General features: G+C 33.6%; 3 protein-coding genes across 3 annotated transcripts; 1 reads left to right on the plus strand and 2 right to left on the minus strand.

The window, feature by feature from the left end:
- Positions 1 to 575: 575 nt before the first annotated feature.
- LOC107426856 (proline-rich receptor-like protein kinase PERK5) lies at positions 576 to 4,912 on the minus strand. The gene is made up of 9 exons (XM_048480825.2): positions 4,758 to 4,912; positions 3,717 to 4,416; positions 2,477 to 3,010; positions 2,282 to 2,371; positions 2,133 to 2,203; positions 1,931 to 2,007; positions 1,548 to 1,695; positions 1,294 to 1,455; positions 576 to 1,186 (listed from the first exon to the last, which is right to left on the minus strand). Exons 2-9 carry the CDS (start codon positions 4,330 to 4,332, stop codon positions 908 to 910), a joined length of 1,977 nt encoding a protein of 658 aa, XP_048336782.2. The 5' UTR covers positions 4,333 to 4,416; positions 4,758 to 4,912; the 3' UTR covers positions 576 to 907.
- Positions 4,913 to 8,026: 3,114 nt separating this feature from the next.
- LOC107426925 (ras-related protein Rab7) lies at positions 8,027 to 12,218 on the plus strand. Its single transcript, XM_016037234.4, has 7 exons — positions 8,027 to 8,293; positions 9,222 to 9,248; positions 9,491 to 9,590; positions 10,578 to 10,724; positions 10,856 to 10,936; positions 11,063 to 11,208; positions 11,926 to 12,218. The coding sequence occupies exons 1-7, from the start codon at positions 8,241 to 8,243 to the stop codon at positions 11,990 to 11,992; spliced, it is 621 nt and encodes a 206-aa protein (XP_015892720.1). The 5' UTR covers positions 8,027 to 8,240; the 3' UTR covers positions 11,993 to 12,218.
- An 846-nt stretch (positions 12,219 to 13,064) lies between these two features.
- On the minus strand, positions 13,065 to 19,268 carry LOC107426854 (SWI/SNF complex subunit SWI3D). The gene is made up of 7 exons (XM_048480294.2): positions 18,656 to 19,268; positions 17,598 to 18,133; positions 15,486 to 16,148; positions 14,857 to 15,017; positions 14,102 to 14,784; positions 13,719 to 13,909; positions 13,065 to 13,626 (listed from the first exon to the last, which is right to left on the minus strand). Exons 1-7 carry the CDS (start codon positions 19,116 to 19,118, stop codon positions 13,261 to 13,263), a joined length of 3,063 nt encoding a protein of 1,020 aa, XP_048336251.2. The 5' UTR covers positions 19,119 to 19,268; the 3' UTR covers positions 13,065 to 13,260.
- Between the last annotated feature and the right edge of the window lie 1,715 nt (positions 19,269 to 20,983).

Here is a 20,983-nt window from a genome sequence, read left to right on the forward strand (position 1 = left end):
GGATGACCAAAAAAAATTGACACAAATTAAATAGAATATATGATTACATCTATAATGTCATATAGGTTATTTATCTTATAATATATGTATTATTAATCAAACTAACATATAAAAATTTAATATATATTTTCAAACAAAAATACCAATCCACTTGGTGATAGGATTTATGGTTTTCTTTTAAATTTGTAGTCAGTGTAGTTGTTTTATAATCAAATTAAAAATATATGGAGGAAGTCAAGTGAAGGTAGCTAATTTTCTTAAAAACAAATAAATATAGTTGTTTTATAATTAAATTAAAAATATATTTAGTAGTAAAAAGTTAGCAAATTTCCATAAAAGTGAATAAATAAATAACTCAAGTATAGTTAGCATTTTTGGAGAACCATATTGTAAAAAAGAAAAATATTGATACCAACACCAAAGAGTCAATGTACCAATGTTAAAGATAAATTAAAATCAGGTAACGCATATCATCATGGAGATATAATCAGCATCTTAGATCCTATACACCAAAACAATTCATGTAAATAATTAGCACATACATGCATAAATAGATTATATAAACAAATTAATAAGCTGTATAATTAATCCCTTCCCATGTTTTTCTTTTTTCCTTAAAGAAACAATAAAATATACAAATTAATAAATACACCAGTGAGAACCATCAACCATGAGACTCTTGACGACGGCGTTTCAGTTGGTAACGTGACCACCATTCTTGTTCAAATATTAATTCATTTTCGACTTGTAGTCAGCATGTCAAAATACAAGACGGTGCGAATAAAATGCGTCGAAAAATTAGAAGAAAATAAAAATTATAAAAAAAAAGAAAAAATCTGTCAATTTTTCGCCATTAATTCAAATTAAAAACCAGCATGTTATGATTATGCGAATAATCTTCAAAATGTTAATTCTGCACCCGAGAGGCTTTCCTGCCGATCTCGCCGGAGGATTCGCTACTGGAGGAAGGATTTAGGCCGTACTCGCTGGTAGCCCCATATTCACTGCTTGCATAGTTCTGGCTGTCCAATGCCATTTTCCTGAACTTCTTCATGTCAGCACTGTATGAGCTAGCATCGTAATCAGAACTGCTTGAGGTACCGCCACTAAAATATGAGCTTTGCCCTGGTTTCACTCCCTCGTTCAAATCTTCCAGTGACACGTCACCTTCCAGTGCACGCACAATCTGTGCTCCCAAAATTATTTAAAAATATATATATATATAATATGGAATATGTATCTTTTCTTATTATTTTTTAATTAAAGAAAAGTTAACTAAAATGAAATTATGACCTGGCTCATCTTGGGTCGTCTTCTTGAAGAATGACGAATGCTTGCAGAAGCACAAGCCACCATGCGTGCCATCTCAAGCTTGTCATAGTCGTCCTCCAAACGTGGGTCCACTAACTGATCGTAGTTTCCTTCCTCCAAAGCACGAACACAAATTGGCCTAGCCTGTTAATCATTACGCATTCATAAATTATAACCCCTTAACCAAGCAATTCCAAAATAATTTGAACTATATATTAGTGAGCTAGCGTTCCAACCCAATCAACCAAGCTGTCCTCCATATAATCACCAGTAGTGTCCACAGGACGTCGTCCAGTTATCAGTTCCAATAGCATAACACCGAATGAGAAAACATCGGATTTGTCTGTTAGCTTTCCGCTTGAAGCGTACTCAGGAGCCAAGTACCTGGATATTATTGTTAATTTGATGTAAATACCATATATAATAGGTGGTCCTATATTAGTGCAAATAGGATTATTGAAGTTGCTCGCTCATCATAGAAAAAAATTATATTGGTTAAGAAATGCATATTTAAACAATATTTATGTACTCTCTCTCTATATATATACATGTTGTAGCCTAATTCACCGAATAGTTAATTTTGTGTATGATTAAATTAGGAGCTTATTAAGTTCCTCACCCAAATGTTCCCATGACGCGAGTAGACACATGGGTGTTGTTGTCTTGACTAAGCTTTGCCAAGCCGAAATCCGACACCTGAATAATGTACGGGTAATTTATTAAAACTCCAATAAATATTTTCATTTTCTTATCTTTCAATACTTTTTACTCCCTGGACTTACGTAACAAAACTAAAGATTATATATCAATGTTGGACGTACCTTAGGTTCAAAATTAAAGTCAAGTAGAATATTCGAAGTTTTAATGTCTCTGTGAATAATGCGAGGATGGCCTGCAAATTTTGAAATAAAATCATTAATCAGCAAAAAAGATAGAGAGGGAGACAGAGTTGCAAAAATTAACTACTTACAATCTTCATGCAGGTAAGCTAGTCCTTTGGCCGATCCCATTGCAATTTTGAACCTAGTGGCCCAGTCCAATGCACGTCGATCCTTTGGCGCTATATATCATTCGAGTTTGAAGACGAGATTAATCAATAAATAAAATTAATGTTGAACAAATTGCTATAGAGAAATAAAAAAATTTCGTAGAAAAAAAAAAATACCGTGAAGATGAGCTTCGAGGTTGTTATTGGGAAGAAACTCGTAAACCAATAATTTTTGACCACCTGCAATGCAATAACCAACAAGCGAAACAAGGTGGCGATGATGAACTCGGCTAATAATTTCAACCTCGGCCTGAAACTCTCTATCTCCTTGTCCACTACCCGATTTGAGACACTTGACAGCCACCTCTTTGCCATTTGGCAGGACTCCTTTGTGGACGTACCCGAACCCGCCTTGACCCAATAAATTAGACTGGGCGAACCCGGATGTAGCAGAGGCTAGCTCTTCGTATGTGAAAGCGTTCTTGTTGAATCCCATAGATGGTGGAAGTGGCGGGGGAGGCAGAGGAGGACCATGTGGACCGGAGAAATTGGAACTCATGTCGCTGCTGCACATGTGCGGTGGCGGCGGCGGTGGCATTGGCCAACCACCACCGGCATTGCCTGAATTCATTGTCACTACGTGGTCGTTAGGTTTGGGTCCGGTTTGCCAATTGTTATTGTTGTGTGGTGTATGGTTGTAATATTGACCTCCTGAAACAAAATAATTAGAATACTCATTATGTACTATTGAATTTTTTATTTATTTATTTTTTTCCTTATCTCTTTGATAAATACTAGTGGATGGTTTACTAAGGTGCATAGAATTTGAGAATAACTTCTAAAAGTTACAGCTTAAAAAGTAATGATAAAAAATTGCATGGTTTTGATGCTTCAAAATTCCTATGCACACAACCTATTACATCATATGAATCCCATATAGAATTATGTACAAGGAGTTTGTAATTTTTGTCCTTTAATTTTTTTTTTTATTTAGAAAAGAATGACGCAATTTGTTTTTTCAGAATAGAAAAGTAAAAGTTATTTTAAATTAAAGATGAAAATGAGAAAATTAAAGATTATAAGTGCCACTTTTTTTATTTGTCTTGAAAATCCGGTTTTGAAATTAAAAAATTATTGTTTTAATTCTTCCAAAGCTACCAGAGCCATAATTATAGCACGATTAAACATTTTTTCTTTTAAAATGATGATTAAACTTAGCATGCATTGCAAATTTGGAAGGATTCCAATGAGATCACATAAATTATACCATGAATTTTTTTTTTTCAATTCACCGAAAAGAAATTGTCAACTTGTCATATATTATTCATAGTATGCATGTTAATAATAATAATAAAAAAACAATTAATTTGTCAAATTGTTTTAAGAACGAAGGCTTAGATGGGACTGATATATGTACCTTGGGGTCCGCTATCCGCGTAATACGACGACGTGGGCGGTCTTTTCTTTTTCTTTTTAGTGCATGCGACGAAGATCGCAACCAGGACAAGAAGCAGGAACACTGCCCCAACCGCAACTCCTACTATGAGACCCGTATTGGAAGAGCCCGAACCACCCGACGGAGAATCATTAGAGTTTGAGTGCGGCGAGCTTTTCGATGGGGACAATGATCGCGGTGGAGGAGGCGGTGAATCGCCATCAGAGGAAGATTGGTGTGGCTGTGGCGGTGGTGGATGGAAGTCACCTTTTCCTCCAGAAGGCGGAGGAGGAGGCGGTGGAGATGATTGCGAACCAGACGGTGGAGGTGGTGGAGAGGAATCGGAGTCTTGCGGTGGTGGAGCAGGTGACGAAGGAGGTGGGGAGGCTGGAGGAGGAGATGATGATGACGATGGAGGTGGTGAAGATGGTGGCGGAGATGACGGTGGAGGTGATGAGGGAGGCGGCGATGATGGTGGAGGAGATGATGGAGGAGGTGAAGATGGAGGTGGAGATGAGGGAGGTGGTGATGAGGGTGGTGGAGATGAAGATGGTGGTGAAGGTGGGGAATCTGACGGAGAAGGGGATGTAGAGGACATTTTCGGAGCTCCCGACCAAGATTTCACCCTCCAAAGGTGCCGGAAATACTCCGATTCTCCTCCAAACGATGACCCCAAGAACCCCTATTAATCAATAAATTACAAAATAATTATATAAATATATATATATATATATATATATACTTTCATGCATTACAAGAAATATCAATTTTAGCAATGCCCAAACAAAAAAAAAAAAAAGAGATTTGAGTTAGAATTCAAATTTTGATCTATTATATAATATATATATATATATATATTTCTCATGCATTACAAGAAATTAATATCAATTTAGCAATGTAACAAGTAAAAAAAAAAAAAAAAAGGGATTAGAATTGAATTTTTGATGTTATAATGATGTTGGTTTCGAAGTGAAAGAAAAACAACAAAAGAGAGAAATGGTGACGGCGGAGAGGTGGGAATACCTGAAGGAGAAGGGCACACGCAGGAGAATACTCAAAAATTAATTAATTAATTATTCAGAGGAAGGAAATTAGAAAGACCAGGTTGCATGGTGATTGTGGCATCAAGAAAACAATGAAACCGTGTTCGCTACCTCAGACCACCTCCTACAAAGCAGGGAATGTTTTCTGTACAAACTTCCAACCTACTATTTTTAACCACATTTTTTTCTCTTTCTTTTTCTATTTTTGACCTGAAAAATTTTATTTAAAAAAAAGAAGAGAAAACACATGTACCCTCTTTTTTCAATTTACAAGGGGGGGCATTGTTGTCTGACTGTTACGATTTTATTGACGGCATAACTCACAAGGCAGACTCGTTCATTCTTCAAAGTTCAAACCGAAATGTTTGGATTCCCCTTATTGAAATCGGATTCTCTTTTTATCTGATTATAATCTAATAACATATGCCCCCTTTTTTTTCCCTGTATTCTTCTATTTGTTAATTTTTCGACATTTTAATTATTATTTTAATATAATAATCTAAAATAAATTGTAAGAAAATATGATAGCTTAAAATTTTCTACAAATTCTAACGTAACTAAAATATATATATATATATATATATATATATATTTGGAAAAAAATCATTTAAACATTACAAATAATAAAATATTTTAAAATCTGTATGACATTACTAAAAAAAAAAAAAATAAGAAAAAAAAATAAGGAATTGAAAAAAATAATATTTTTTTTTATGAAAAAACTAGAAAAGTACTAAAAGATTTTTTTTAAAAAAAATAATATTAAAAAGAGTTTAAAATAATTGCATAACTGCCAGACTTACCTCCTGTGGTACATATACATATATATATTTCTAAACGTTCTTTTTACATATACTTAGAAAAGTTGTTTTCTTGTTTGAATTAAATACTTACAAATCAGTTGTGGCAATTACCATGTATATTTTATTTTTATTTTATTTTTCTCCTCCAGTGAATTATTGTTTTCTCGAATTTTTTTGGTGTATCTTATAGTGTGTGTGTATATATATATATATATACATAAATTTGAATTTTTTATTATTTTCAAAAATATTTTTTTTCAGATTTTTAAGTAGTTTCACAATGATTAAAAGTTAATTGATCATGTTTGAACAATATATTAATCTTTCTATTAGAAAGAACAATATTAAGTTTTAGTCTAATATATTAATTACGTTGACTTAATAAAAAATTAACCATGGTTTTTTAAAAAATAAAAAAATTAATCATGCTTTTTAAAAAATAAAAATTAACCATATTTAGATTGAAGTACAATTTTTTAATGCCATATGGCAAAACGTCCTTGCAAGATTAGACAAAGATTAAATGAGGATCCTTGTCCTTTTTACCCTTTACCCTGAACTAAAATCCCATGCCAGGGATCTCATCCCTGTTTTTACCTATTTTGTTCTCTGCAAATTACAATCTCATACAGTCATGTATTCCAGCTAAGCATTATTGATTTTTTTTTTTTTTAATGAAAAGCATTATTAAATGTTTGTGTATTGAATGAAATTGATTCAAATGATCTATAAAATTTTGGATTTAAGCATACATTTTCTTTTTACTTTTTAAATTAAAATTGTTCTGATAATAAAAAAATAAATATATAAAAATTATGTGCCTTTTTAGATCATGCAATAATGACAAAGCTTTGAAAAATATGTATATATATATATATGTATTTTGGTATATAACAGGTTTTTTTCTGAATAGTAAATAATAAGTTTCTAAAAATATATTAATGCAAGAGCCATTAAATTTTTTGATTAAATTATAGGAATGTCAACGGGGCGGGGCGGGGCCGGTTTTTAAAATCACCTCTCCGTCCCCGCGATGAATTTTACATTCCATCCCCGCGATTTTCTCCGTTTATTTAGGTGCGGGGCAGGATCGGGGATTTTGCGGGGCAGGGATGGGGCAGGACGGTTTTTCCTATTTTGTTTTTTAATTGATTTTTTTTTAGAAATTTATATAAAAAAATTATTTTATAATTAAAATATAAAGGAAATGACTACAATGCAATAAAAATATAATAAAATACATTAAAGAACAAATTTACAATTATAATAAAATACATATTTAAAAAAATAAATGAAAAAAAAAGAAGAAAATGATTTTACATAAATGAAATTTTATAAAAAAAAAATAATAAATAAATATATATATATATATCGGGGTGGGTTCGGGGTGGGGTTATTATTCCCCGTCCCCGACTCGGTTTTTAGGCATTTGCCCCGAGTTCATCCCGCATCCCTGAATTTTCGAAGAAAAACCGCCCCATTAGGGGCGGTGCACCTTGGGTATCGGGCCGTGCGGGGTAAATTGCCATCCCTATTAAATTATGTTTACCAAGTGATGAGAAAAAGATTAGTGGTTGATAAAGCACTAAATCTTGAAATTATTGAGAGTGAATCCAATAATATCATGCTATATTATTACATTAGTTGATAGACAAAATTTGGTGATTTAATTTTGTTAAAACTCCTTTCAAAAAAAAAAAATTTTGTTAAAACTATGGTTATTTTACCCTTCAAATATACTAAAATGTTCAAGATCCAAAAAGTTTACAATATTATAAGTGATAGAGTGCAATTATTTTATTGGTTTAGATTTAGTATTAAAAAAAAAGGTTTAAATTTAATTAAATTTAATTTTTTAAAAGTCTATTTATCCATATCTAAATTACATTATTTTTTCATCATATTTAAACTATATTATTTTTTCAACCAATAAAAAAATAAGAACTATTGGTATCTCTAAAATGACTTTAAAAATCAGTTATTTTATTTTTCATTTTTTTATTAATCAATATTAGGTATTTTTTTGTTATTAAACACATATATTTGTTTGAAATTAAGTATTACATATGTTCAATTAGAATTCATTTTCCTCGATATAAATCATTAGCCTCCTACCACTTTTTGATTTTTCAAATCAAGGCAAAGAGAACTTGTACATATTTTTTGCACTGACTATTCTTTGATAGATGTTTTTACATTCGACTTTAATTAAAGAAATGATTTTGAAACATTTGAACAGAAATATATACTTAATAAAATTGACGAAAAAATGGCACAATAAATAAAAAAAAAAAAAAAAAAAAAAAAAAAAAGAGGGAAGGGGGTCAGATAAGGGTTACAGGTGGAAGGATTCGACAGGACATTCACATTGACGAAAATCACCAACCTATTGTGGATACTTATTCTCGGAAAATAAAAATAATTGTAAAAAAGGAAAATTAAATTCGGTTTGGCTTGGTGTGATTTCAAACAAACAACAGGTCAGTCCAGCTTTGGAAGGGCAAAGACTAGAAAGCTCCGACCAGAAGCAGCGTAGACAAAACCGTATAGAAAGGCAGGTCTTCTTTCTGTCTCCTCCACAATACCCTATTTGAAGCCGCTTTTCAGACTCTCTCTCTCTCTCTCTCTCTGAGATCGTTTTCCAATTCCATATCCGTACGATGCCTTCCCGAAGAAGAACGCTCTTGAAGGTCATCATCCTCGGTGACAGCGGGTCAGTAACAAACTTTTCGCTCTCTCTCTCTCTTTCTCTTTCCGTTGCTCGTAATTTATAGATATTTTACTATATTTGTTTGTGCATTTTGCGCTTTGATTTTTCGATTTCGAGGTTTCGTTTTGGAAGATTTTTGTGGATCTTTCTAGATCTTACTGTACAAAGAATGATCTAGAACCCTAGTTGTTGATACTGAATCAGTACACGAGTTTGATTGGTTTACTCGAATATGAGCTTAGTGAATAATTGTATATGATTCCTTCTTAGGTTCTCTTTATACTTTTGTTAGGTGTTCAAAAATTTTTTCTATTGCTTTTTTTTTTTTTAATTTTTTTTATATTATTTTATAGCGATGGAATTCACAGTTGCTGTGGTAGATAAAGTTGTTTCTTATTTCGGCGGCAGAAAATTGTTGTGTTTTTTGTTTTTTGTTCTCTAATTTCTTTTTCAAATCTGTTTATACTTTGTTAGGCGCTCAAAATTATTTTCAATTCTGTTTATACTTTTTTAGGTGCTCAAAATTATTTTCAATTCTGTTTATACTTTGTTAGGTGTTTAAATTATCACTTTTTTATTTTTATTTATTTTTATTAAATTTATGGCAATGGAATTCACAATTGTTGTAGTACATAAAGCTGTGTCTTATTCCGGCTAGAGGATTTAATTTGGAGATAAACAAAGCATGAGTATTAGATTCTGCCTCTTAGAATGAGAAGTTATTTGTTGCTTAGAATTTTTGTAATCCCGCTTAAGTCTGTGTTAAGGGGATTATTTTTTTTTTTATCTTCATTTTGAATGTGTAGTTAAAATTGTTTCTTAGAATTTTGGTTATTCCATTTATGTCTGTTTTAAGCGAATTAGTTTCGTTAACTTCATTCTGTTTTAAGTGAATTAGTTTCGTTAAATTCATTCTATCTGTAATATGCAGGGTGGGGAAGACCTCTTTGATGAATCAGTATCCTTCAACGCTCAATTTTAAAGTTAATCTTTTTTTTTTCCCCCTTGTTTTTAGGTAATCGTTATATTGCTTTCTCTTATGTGGTTTGGTAATTTAATCTAAATAGTGTTATGTGGTTTGGTAATTTAATCTAAATAGCGTTATGTGGTTTGGTGATTTAATCTAAATAGCGTGTTGTATTGGTAAAGCAAGCTCTTCTATGAGCTGTGGTGCTGTTTGCCTTGACATATTTCCTATAGATATGTAAATAAGAAGTTTAGTAACCAATACAAGGCAACGATTGGAGCCGACTTTTTGACCAAAGAGGTGCAGTTTGAAGATAGGCTTTTCACCTTGCAGGTTAGCAATGGTTTTTATATCTTATATCTCTTAGGTTTATTCCATTTGCTAGTTGTTTTAAAAAAAATAAAAATTAATACATAAATTTATGTGCATCACTGGAAATGAGTGATTGATTTGATTTTCTATGTTGGATGTTTACTTTTGGAGCTATTTTCATATTGTCTATTTGTGTTTGTTCAATTTCTTGTTGGATTTTTTCATGAGCAAGCCATATAGGAACCTATCCAGAACAGTTTGACTAGGTGAGTTAATGCAGGAGAAAAATAAGTTAAACAACCAAAAGTGAAAGGGAAAGGAAAATTGATAAGATAAGAAAACAAAGTTAAAAAGAACGAAAATTAGTGAGTTCTGACTGACTTAAGGGGAAGAAACTATGAGAAATCTGGAGATCTTTACCATGTATTGGTAAATTTCCTTTATCATCTCGCATAAAAACATTAATTGAGAGATGCAATTTTTCCTTGTACATGAAATATTTGTATAAAAATTCATAGCCATGATAACGAAAAATGACAGTGCTCAGATTAGTACAGTGTTATTCCAGTTAATGTGTCTGTTACTGATTTAGTCTCTGGAGGTATCTATCTTAACCTGATGTTGTTTGGTTTTGTACTGTTTGCAAAGCCATATGTTGAGTTCTGGTGGAGTTATGGTATTTGACCATCCTTGTTCGAGGTTTTGAGAATGAGCCACCAGGAAAGGAAACCAATGTACACAGAATATGTTGAAAATGGGACAGTTACTCTTCATTATTGGCAAGTGATATCTTTTAGGATTATAAGTTACAACCTTGGAATCTTCAATGTGTTGAGGGCCTGGTTTCATTAATTCCCTTCTTTTACACAATTGAAGGGCATGCTATGTCCACAACCACATTGCAAGTTATAGAAGTGTTTTGAGTAGTCTTTGGTCCCATAATTATGAGGTGTTGTTCTCAAGTTTTTAACTCTTAGTAAAATAAATTCCACAAAATTGTTTTGACAGATTTGGGATACAGCTGGTCAGGAAAGATTTCAAAGCCTTGGAGTTGCTTTTTACCGTGGTGCTGATTGCTGCGTTCTTGTTTACGATGTGAACTCGATGAAATCATTTGACAACCTTAACAACTGGAGGGAAGAGTTTCTCATTCAGGTATGACTTTTTTCCCCTGTTAAATTTTCTTGAAACTACATCTCTTGGTCTTGTGGATCCTCCCATGATCTATTAATTACAATTAAAAATTGAAATTTATCATGAGTGATTTCTTGAGGTTGTCTCTGCAGGCAAGCCCTTCAGACCCAGAAAATTTCCCATTTGTTGTTATAGGAAACAAGATTGATGTAGATGGTGGAAATAGCAGAGTGGTATGTATTTCCTGGAATGGTTTCTCCTTTCTTTATTTATATCCGTACTCATGTAAACACATATAGAGATGCATATGATATGTTGTCCTGTGCATTTGAGCCCATATGTCAATGTTCATTGTCCAGGTTTCAGAAAAAAAGGCTCGAGCTTGGTGTGCATCAAAAGGGAATATCCCATACTTTGAGACTTCTGCCAAGGAGGGTATCAATGTGGAAGAAGCTTTCCAATGCATAGCAAAGAATGCTCTCAAGACTGGGGAAGAGGAAGAGATGTAAGTGAACAGAAAACCTTATCTTGATAAACCTGTATATATGCTAGATTATGCTTTTTTAACCCCCTAATTTTATGGCTTTCCAGAAAGATCATTCTGAAATTTGTTTTAGTTACTGCATTTGTGATATTTAGCCATCATTTTTATCGCTGTCTCACCAAATGAGTGCTGACGGTCTCTCAAGTTAATTCTTAACATATTAGTTTTATCAGAATAGAAATTTGTTACCAAGCTCACTGTCCTGAATGCTGAAGACCTATACTGAGCATATAGAATCTTTTATATAATCAGAACATGTTGCTTCACAATGTCCTTCACTAATATGTTCAATTACTTCAAAATTACATGTGGTATCTTGATGTCTTACTAGTATCATCAATGTAGTGAAAGTGAAACCATTTGTTGGTTCTTGTGGTTCTGAGAATTACTTAGTTGCTAAAAGATAAACCCCTATTATATAATCAAAATGCGCTGCATCATCTCCTCTAATAATTTACTAAACTGCTTGGAAATTTTCAGTATGTCAAGATCATAATAGATTCATAATTGCAGTTAAAAAAAGTGAAATCATTTGTTCGCTCTTGTGATTCTGAGAATTTCATGTTTGCTGGAGGCTTGATTGTTAGTGCTCTAATTCCAAAATTTACCAGTCAATTCTTGTCTGACTTCTTTCATCTTGTTATTTTCCCTTTGGTGGAAATTTTCTGCATTCTGAAGATACTTGCCAGACACCATTGATGTTGCGACCAACAGTCAGCCAAGGTCAGCCGGATGCGAGTGCTAAATAATGTGCCAGATTCTTTCCCAGTAATCAATAAGTTTTATCTTTTGAAGTGCTGCAAAATATTTTGTCATTTTAATTGGTACTGTATGCTACTAAATTGTACATTAGTGTTTGTGGGAAACAAATTGGTTCCATTAATGCTTATTGGGTTTGATTGTAATGTGCCTTCTGTGTAACTACTGTTTGCTTTGATGAGTTACATTTGAATCCTCCCCATTTCCCTTTACTGTTGACTGAGGACTGTTCCCCCACCTCCTCACCCCAAAAAAAAAAAAATAATAATAATAAATAAAATAATCGAGAGAGAGAGAGAGAGAAGATATGCTGGATTCAATTATGCTTTTATAATTCGGATGCTTGTATCCTTTTATCGAGCTTTGTTATGAGAAATGGTGAACACGCATATTGATGACAGAGGACAGCAGCTCTCGCGAAAATTCTTCTCCTAAACATGATGCTTATGGATATTTCTGGTTTAACTTCTGGGGTTATTATTAGTTTGTATGTTTATCGGTTTGGTTTTCGGGGCAGTTCCAAAGATGGGGCTTGAGTTGGATTGGTATTTGATTCTGGTGCTTGATGATTATGGGTCCGACATCTTCAGAGATGAATGAATGCTTTTACTCTGGTTATGACATTGTATAAATACCCTGAGCTTTATTGTTTTCTTTCTATCTTCTCACTTCTCCCATTACTGCGTTGTTTGAAGCACCTTTAAGTTAAATAAAAATTATGGTCTCTTTTGTGACTCAAACTTTTTGTGAAGCAATCAAGGTCTTGATATTATATCACATTATTTGGTATTTAGCAGATTAAAATGTTAGAATTTGCAGCGTGGAAGGCATGGAAGAATGGAACGTTAGCTTAAAAAAGTAAACTAAAATACAATTATCGTCATTATCAAACTATTTTTAAGATAAATTATTAGGTGAAGAGATTTTTTAATCGATTGGTAGAAGGGAGTTCAAATGGCATTTTCCCGGAAGAGGAGGCAATTTAATTTTGCGGGACTGCGAAAATAATTTTGTACTTAAACCACTTAAATGGCATACGTATAATTTACCATAAAATATGTTGTAAACAATAATTAATTATAATATTATTTATATGAAAAATATTCAACTAAAAGACCCCATCGCTTCTCGCCTAAGGCCACAAATAAAGTTGGGCCGGTGCAGACAGAAACTCATTGGGTGCGTATCTTGTTGGTAAACGTAGTGAGATAATGGATGTATTCTGAGATGTACTCTGAAAAGCTTTCACTAGGTTCAAACAGAAGAAAGTGTGTCCTGGCTAGGAGGTCGAATTGAACTAGCTGACACTGTTGTGGAGGGAAGTGGTACCGAAGGATTAGGAACTGCTGGTCCAATGGGTCTTGACATTGGTGGCCTTTGGGAAATCGTGCCCAATGGCGGTCTTGGAACTGCATTTGCCATGTTCATGGGAATTCTATTAGTAGGCAAAGATGGTGGCATTGCTCTTGATGAGGAAGAAGGTATGCCGAGTCTGGCTGCTATGATCTGTGCTCGCTCATGGTAAAGCCGCTGCCTTGATCTGTCCAGTTGCTCCCTTACCCTCATTACAACATTTTCCATATCATTGAAAAAAGCCAACTTCATTTCCAACTTTTGCAGCTGCAGGTGAAGATAAAGCCTCCAAAGGAGTAAGCTTCTATGTTTAACACAGACAACAATTGTGAGAAACCAGTTCATCTAGAGGATATTACCTGCTTTTCTATCAACAGTGTCGAAAGTTGCCGTATTTGGTCTTCTTCTTGATTTGCTAGGAGTTTTGCCTTCACTGCTGCCGCTGAGATAGCTGAAACTGCAGCGCGTTTTATTTTATCGATTTTGAGGATGTCTTTTGTCTCTGTACTGTCTTGCTTCTCTTTTATAGCGTCTTTATTTTGGTCCTCACCTGCAAATGGCAAAAGAAAATGTGACAATTAGTGAGCTATGACACAATACTTCACCACATATTTTCTTTTTGGTTAAGAAAACATTTCGTTCATTGAAATTGTAAACTGTTACTAATGACATTCCCATTAACACAATTTCATCAACACCCGACTTCTATAAACTGAAAGATACAAAAAAGAGAGTCACATACTTTCTCCATTTTCAACTGTTGCATTAGATTTAACCGATTGAGGAGGCTCATTTTTTTCTGAGTGCTCAGCATTAGAGACCATATCAACATCCTTTGCTGTCTCTGAAGGTTGATTGGGTTCTCTATCTGCATTGGAGGTCACTCGATGTTGTGGATCATTATTTTCTGAAGGAAGAGAATCAGACACTAAATCTACATCTTTTGAAGGTTCCGTTGAATGGGAAGGCTCCCTTGCTGAATTTGAGACAGCAATTTGCTGAGCATCATTCTTTTCTGAGTGCTGAGAATCATCCTTTGATGCTTCTGTGGGTTCAGAATGCTCTCTTGCTGAAGTTCCTTCTCCCGACTCCTTCACAGAATTTGCTGGAAGCTCTGCCTCAGATTTTAAACCATTTGATTCCCTCATCGGAGATGTTGGTTGGTCCTTCGGTATCTCAGAATTGCTTGATGTGCTCAAATTACCAGGTCCAACTTCTTCACTTGAAACTTTAGCATCCTGTTCTTTTGCAGAATCTAAATTCTCTGTTGAACCATCAATTGCTGAATTTGATATTGTTTGTGCTTCAGGAGTAGAATCTTCATTTTTCTTGTCATGACTACCATCTAATAAATCCTCTTTGTGGCTTTCCTCTCCCTGGGTTTCCTCTTTCTGAGTCTCTCTATTATCCACTTCAGCAACAACACTGCAATTTCTAATTTATCAAAGAGTACAATGAAAACCGAGAGAAGTAAATTCTCCATTTAAAATAACATACCTATCTACACTGTCCTTATCGCCTTTTGGTGGATCTTCCAAAAGAAAGCAGTGTCTAGTAGCCAGCTCAATACCAGAAGAGTTTCCTGATATGGATTTTAAAGAATTATGAGCTGAAGCAGTTGCAACTTCAGGTCCTATCAAACGTGCCAAGAAAATAGCCTGAAAATAAAGCAATAAAGCAACCTCTAAGCACTGATATATTAGCAGCCATTTTGAATGCCAGAATTCTTGATATTTTATCTAGAATGGTAAAACAATCTCAATAGCCTTGGAAGTTCAATTAGTGATGTAATATAATAAAATATGGAAGCCCATTCAAGTGCCTTTCCCAGAGGATTTAAAGGTGATTAACAAGAGAGTAAATTCCAATGACAAGAAGAAATTCCTGGAAGCGCTTAAACTTATAAATGTGAACATAACAAATAAACCAAAATATAATGATTTAGCTCACAAATTAATTGCAAAAGATTACATATTAGATTGTATAAAAGAACTTATGCAATGTGCTCATAACTTCAATTTCATTTTCTTTTTTCTTGCTGTAAACAAGTTCCAGATCTTTGAAGCCATTTGTCACTTATTGACCTGCTAATTGCCTAAATAGAGATATATTGGTGATCAACTTACCAATGCCATGACAGAGTTCCCCACTTCTGCAAACGAGAGTGGGGCATCAGGCGTTGAAGAGTAGCCCACTGCTTCAAATGCTTCCTTAAGAGCCTTCAATGCACAATTTTCACCTGTTTCCTCACCAACTTTTACTTCACTTGTATCTTCCACTTTTGAAGTTTCCTGACCAGCTTTCACTTCATTTGTAGCTTCTTGTTTTGAACTGTCCTGACCATCTTTTACTTCTGTCATATTTTCTTTTGATGTATCCATTGGGGAACTTGGGGAGTGATTCTCATTAACCCCAGTCTTACTTTCTGTAGCTTCAGATGCATCTTTGGGAATCGACAAATCCTTCTCTGTTGAATCTATATCTTGAATTTCTTTAGAATTGGCATCAATATCATCATCACAGTCAAGAAAGGTGTCTTCGATTGGCATTTGAACAAAGTGCAATATACATTGGGCTTTTGTTTTCGTAGCAACATGTTCTGCAATTTCATTCCAGTTTTCCTTATAAAGTTCCAATGCTTCAAGGAGAAGCAGAGTTTCCTGATCTGTCCATTTCCCACCACTTAGCCCTGGAGCCTCAGCAGGCTCCATGAGAATAAAATCCGAGGATGACATGCCAGAGTCAAACTTTCCATTATTAAAGCAATCGGTACATAAATCAAAATCTGCCTGTCAAATCACAATATAATCAGAACCATAATACACCTCATTGGAAACTATTATTTTCCAAAGAAAGAAAAAAGAAGAAGCATGTAATTAACATACTATGATATCCCACTCATAAGATAGTTATGTGGCCTTCTTATCCAGTTCTACACAAACATTATTAGCCACAATCTTAATCTTTGGTTTCTAGTCAGAGATCTTAGAGGACTATTCTGATTTCTCAGCTTTTAATAACAACAGAAACTACCTGCCTGATTCTAGTGGCACTAACACTTGAAGCAAGTTACACAGGTAACGGGAAAAAGCTTAAATTAATTGAATAGCCCATAGACCTTCGTCGGAAGTTGAGTGGACTTGAAAAGCATATTCTAAATATCTAAATAAAAAAGTATCACTCTACACATAAAACACGATAACATCTTTAGTAAAAGTAGAGGTTTCAAGAGCATGATTAATTTGATATCTTAAAAAAAGATTACATCTTTGTAAAAGATTGGAACTGTAAAAGGCAAGTCCCAGTTTTTATACTCGATTACCAAAGCCCATTTTACTATACATACCAGAGAGTCTGACATTCACCTGGCAATTAACAATTCACTAGTAATAAGATGGCATTAATTACGAATTGTGTCCATACAACTATAAAATCAATTGCAAAAATGCATAAATCAAATTTGCAATGCAGCAGCACACTATAAAAAAATTTATACTATGGTAAATAAATGCGAATTTGCACATAGCAGCACATTTGATCCCATCCAGAAGCAACATGATAGGACAAGAGACAAAGTGAGTCATTCACTTCAACTGTGCCACTAGTTATCAGTGATCTATTTGCCAATGTGCTGACTGTACATGTATGGTCAAATTTCATATTGTAGAAAATATGGTTCGTAATGGATCTTGAATATTTCCAAGGAATAACAAATCCAACCCTAACAAAACTGGTCGAGGAAGATATCACTTTCACATGCAACAAAAAATTCCATCACATATATTGCAACTTCCCAACTTAGATACTGCTAAAATTTGAGAGTAAATGAAAAGAATTCTTCAGTTAGTAGTTGTTTATTTCTGAAGTGGTGTAAGAAATCTTGTCCTTTTCTCTTTTAGGGACTAATGAGTAGATAAACACATTTATAACATTAAGCATATGTGATATGTGAAGTGGAATCTCAAACCTAAATGCCATCCTGTGTAGATTGGATCATCCTACTAAGCAAAAATTTGGCCTAAAAGAAAAATAATCTTATGTTAGTAGTTGTTTATTCCTTAAGTGGTGTAAGGAATCCCGTCCTTTTCACTTTTAGGAGTAATGAGTAGATAAACACATTTATAACATTAAGCATATGTGATATGTCAAGTGGAATCTCAAACCCAAATGTCACCCTGTGTAGATTGGATCAGCCTACTAAGCAACCTAAAATATGTGAAATTATTAAAACCACCAACCTGCTTCTGGCAATGGTACCGCTTGCGAGAGCAATCAGCTGAACAAGAGTTGCAGTGGTACTCGACAGATGGTCCCTCATGTCTCACCAACTCCTCAGCAACAGCAGATTCTGGAAACAATCCAGACGGCACAGCAGGAGTCGTTATGTTAGTCTTGGGAATGACAGTCATAGATGATTGTAGTGTTTCAAAGTGATACAACTTATCAACCAAAGAATTCTTTTCTGCCGCACCATCACCATCATCAGCAGCCACCATCTCCGCCTCAGAACTTGTTGGCGGAAATGGATGGAAATTAATCAAGCCCCAGTGATCCAAAAACTCCATTACCTCTTGTTTTGCATCTGAATCTCCAATTTCAAGCTCTGACAAGTCTTTCAGTTCAATCTGTGTGCTTGGATTTGCATGAAATTTCTTCATAATCCAATTACGAATCTCCAGGTACATATCAGCGGTTCGCGACTCAGATTTCCCATTAAAGAAAGATGGCAATGTGCTCTCCTCAATGAAGTGGATTTTAGTCCATGAAAACCAACCTAAAGCAGAAAGTAAAAATACATATATTGTGACCCAAAAACTTCCACATCACATTACCAAACCTTTTAAATTAGAAAAGAAAGAAGCATTTTGAAATTATAACAAAATAATGCTAGATTGTTTTTAAATCACAAAATCCCATAAAACAAGATATCCAGCATATAGAAGTAACAAAATTTAGAATTCTGAAAAAAAAAATAATAATAAAAAATAAAAAATAACTACAATTAAACTTTATTGTTGTCCTTCTTCATAATTCCAGTTTTCCTAGCTTACTTAACGAAATGCACACAAATTACGGTTTCATAATACGAATCACAGCAGACCAAAAAAAAGGTCAACCATAATTCTTTGACCCAATTGGAACCAAAGTAATCAAAAACATTTCATTAACCATGTCCAAAATTTCATTTCATTTCATCTCGTTCACTCTCCTCAGAAGCCAAACAAGCAGTGAGCGATTCATTGCGAAAATGCGGGAAAAAAGATTTAGGGTTTAGAAAAAGGCAATGAAGACTCACCACAATGGCTAGGAGCCACATGGGCGCTGGCACCACGAGATCTAATGGCCTCAAACTCCGCTTCAAACTGAGCCTCCAACGCCTGCAACTCTCTCTCCTTGTTCACCTCCTCAGCCAATGCCACCATTGCATCTCCTGCCGTGGCTACAGACAGCCTAGACTTCTCCGCCGGCTTAGTGGCACCCGCTGACAACGTAGCTCCACCAGCGGCCAAAGCCGAAGCGAGGCTGCTGGGCCCTTGGCGAGCCCTTGTTAACGGCCCGTTGTGGATCGGAAGATGAGCGAGCGAAGATTTGTCTCTAGTAACGCGTTTCGAAGGTGTGGATGAAGAACCCGACGAGCCGGCACCGCCGGCTTTTCGCTTTTGGGACCCGCCTCTACGCCGTGACGAGGCCGGCTCGGATGCCGGCGAATCGACACCCGCCGCAGTTAGGGTTCCGGCATCTCGGCGTTTTTCCTCCATCGACGGGCTTTTCTGTTTCGAGCAGCTTTGGTAATGAAGCCGAGAGTGTGATTCTGTGTGTTCGTCTCCAAAATCTGAAGATATCGACTACCCCTCTAGTTTACTATTGCCAGAGCTGCATTTCCTCCCCCCACTCAATTTTAAAGCATGTCGTTTCGCAGTCAGGCATGTGAATGGTTTGAGAGAAGCAAATTTTTGTGTGACATTAGCAATTTTTGTGTTGGGTTTTTCTGTAGTGGCGGTCCATGTTAAACAGGTACACCCATCGTTTATTTAACATGTATCTAACAAAATAATAATAATAGTAATAATAATAATAATAATTTATGATTAGTTTTTGTTTTATAATTTTTTGGACTTGATTGAGTGTAATTTATTTATGTAGAATTTTAGCTAACTGGTAATTAAGGACGTAAATGAGCCAAATTGAGCTTAGTATTAGTATTTTTAAATTTGGCTTGCATGATTTTAGGAATATTCAAATTTGGCTTAAACTTATAAAATTTTAAAATAAGTTGTTTAATTCAGCTTCCTTACTAAAAGGTTTGAACCTAGATCAACTAGTTTCATTACAATATAAAAATTTAATAACTTTAACATTTGTTTTCTTAAAATAAAAATTTAAACATTAATAATTAATAAATCTCATTTATGTTCTTGTAAAAATTAATTTATTATAATAAGTTAACAAATTAAAATATAAAAAGTATTGTTTATGCATTTTAAATATTTATTATGTGTAAATTCATAATATCATTTTTGTACAAATATATAAATGATAAATTCAAACTACTTCTAAACTTGATTTATTTTATTTAAAATCGATTTGTGAGCTTTATTTTTTTCTTAAGGTTGGTTCATTTTATTTAGTATTGAGTGAGCGAGTTAAAATTGAACGGATCATGAGCTATTTAAGTCTATTTACGGCCCTAACAATTAAAAACTTGAAGGAAATGAGAAAAATAATATATATATATATATATAATTTGCAGTTGTATTCAATTTTATATTTAATTTTTTTCTTCCTTAATTCTATAGTTAATTTAGAATTTAAATGTCTAATAAATTATATATTACCATTAACTAACACTTGACATATATTTTTAATCTCAAAGTTTTACTAAAAACTTTAATAATATATATATATATATATATATATTACTTTCGATAACATTCTTTCAATACTAGTAAAAGAACACTTAAAAAAAAAAAAATGTCATCCTCTTGTATTCTTAGGCTTGGCTTAATTATAAAAACTATTAAAAATACATTTTTAGATTTAGAATTTAAATTTGATTTGAATAAAATCTTTCTCTTTGGTTGCAATGAGTTTATTGTTGATATAAAATATATATATATATATATAAACACTAAAGTGGTGATTACTTTTGCTTATTAGTGTTTTAGCTCATTTAGAAGAATTTCTTTAAGACCCGATTAAGTTTTTTTTTGAATTTGGATGACTATTAAAAAAAAAAAAGAAAAAGAAAATTGTGGATCCTAATAAAAAATTAAATCTCATAATGTAGACAAGTAAGGTAGATAGATCCCTGGAAGAAAATAGTTTTACATATTTTATTAAGACAATTCTCTTTAATTTTCAGAATACAAATTAATTTAATCACTTTTAAGTTCTAAACACTCAAAAAAAAATAATTCTTCAAAAATTGATTATTAGAAATTGAATTTCAACAAACTAATTTTGGAGAAAAGCCTAGAAAACTACGCATTTCAATGACATTATTTAAAAGTTTTTTTTTTTTTTTTTAATTTTTCGGTTTGAAACTCTTTTAAAAATCTAACTAAACAATTTTAAAGCTAGTTTTGAACCTTAAAAGTTAAAAGCAACGTTGAAAAAACTAATG

Source organism: Ziziphus jujuba, chromosome 9, assembly GCF_031755915.1.
Source record: "Ziziphus jujuba cultivar Dongzao chromosome 9, ASM3175591v1".
In the NCBI taxonomy this organism is placed as follows: Eukaryota; Viridiplantae; Streptophyta; class Magnoliopsida; order Rosales; family Rhamnaceae; genus Ziziphus; species Ziziphus jujuba.

Bases quoted from the DNA above. Each gene is read 5' to 3' on its own strand.
- LOC107426856 (XM_048480825.2), bottom strand. From the start codon at position 4,332: ATGTCCTCTACATCCCCTTCTCCGTCAGATTCCCCACCTTCACCACCA. The intron at 3,011-3,716 runs GTACATATATCA...ATTTTGTTTCAG, and splicing joins CGCGGATAGCGGACCCCAAG to GAGGTCAATATTACAACCAT. The intron at 2,204-2,281 runs GTAAGTAGTTAA...CAAAATTTGCAG, and splicing joins AGCTTACCTGCATGAAGATT to GCCATCCTCGCATTATTCAC.
- LOC107426925 (XM_016037234.4), top strand. From the start codon at position 8,241: ATGCCTTCCCGAAGAAGAACGCTCTTGAAGGTCATCATCCTCGGTGAC. The intron at 10,725-10,855 runs GTATGACTTTTT...TTGTCTCTGCAG, and splicing joins GGGAAGAGTTTCTCATTCAG to GCAAGCCCTTCAGACCCAGA. The intron at 10,937-11,062 runs GTATGTATTTCC...TTCATTGTCCAG, and splicing joins ATGGTGGAAATAGCAGAGTG to GTTTCAGAAAAAAAGGCTCG.
- LOC107426854 (XM_048480294.2), bottom strand. From the start codon at position 19,118: ATGGAGGAAAAACGCCGAGATGCCGGAACCCTAACTGCGGCGGGTGTC. The intron at 14,785-14,856 runs GTATGTTATTTT...TAGAAATTGCAG, and splicing joins GATAAGGACAGTGTAGATAG to TGTTGTTGCTGAAGTGGATA. The intron at 13,910-14,101 runs GTATGTGACTCT...TGCCATTTGCAG, and splicing joins AACAGTTGAAAATGGAGAAA to GTGAGGACCAAAATAAAGAC.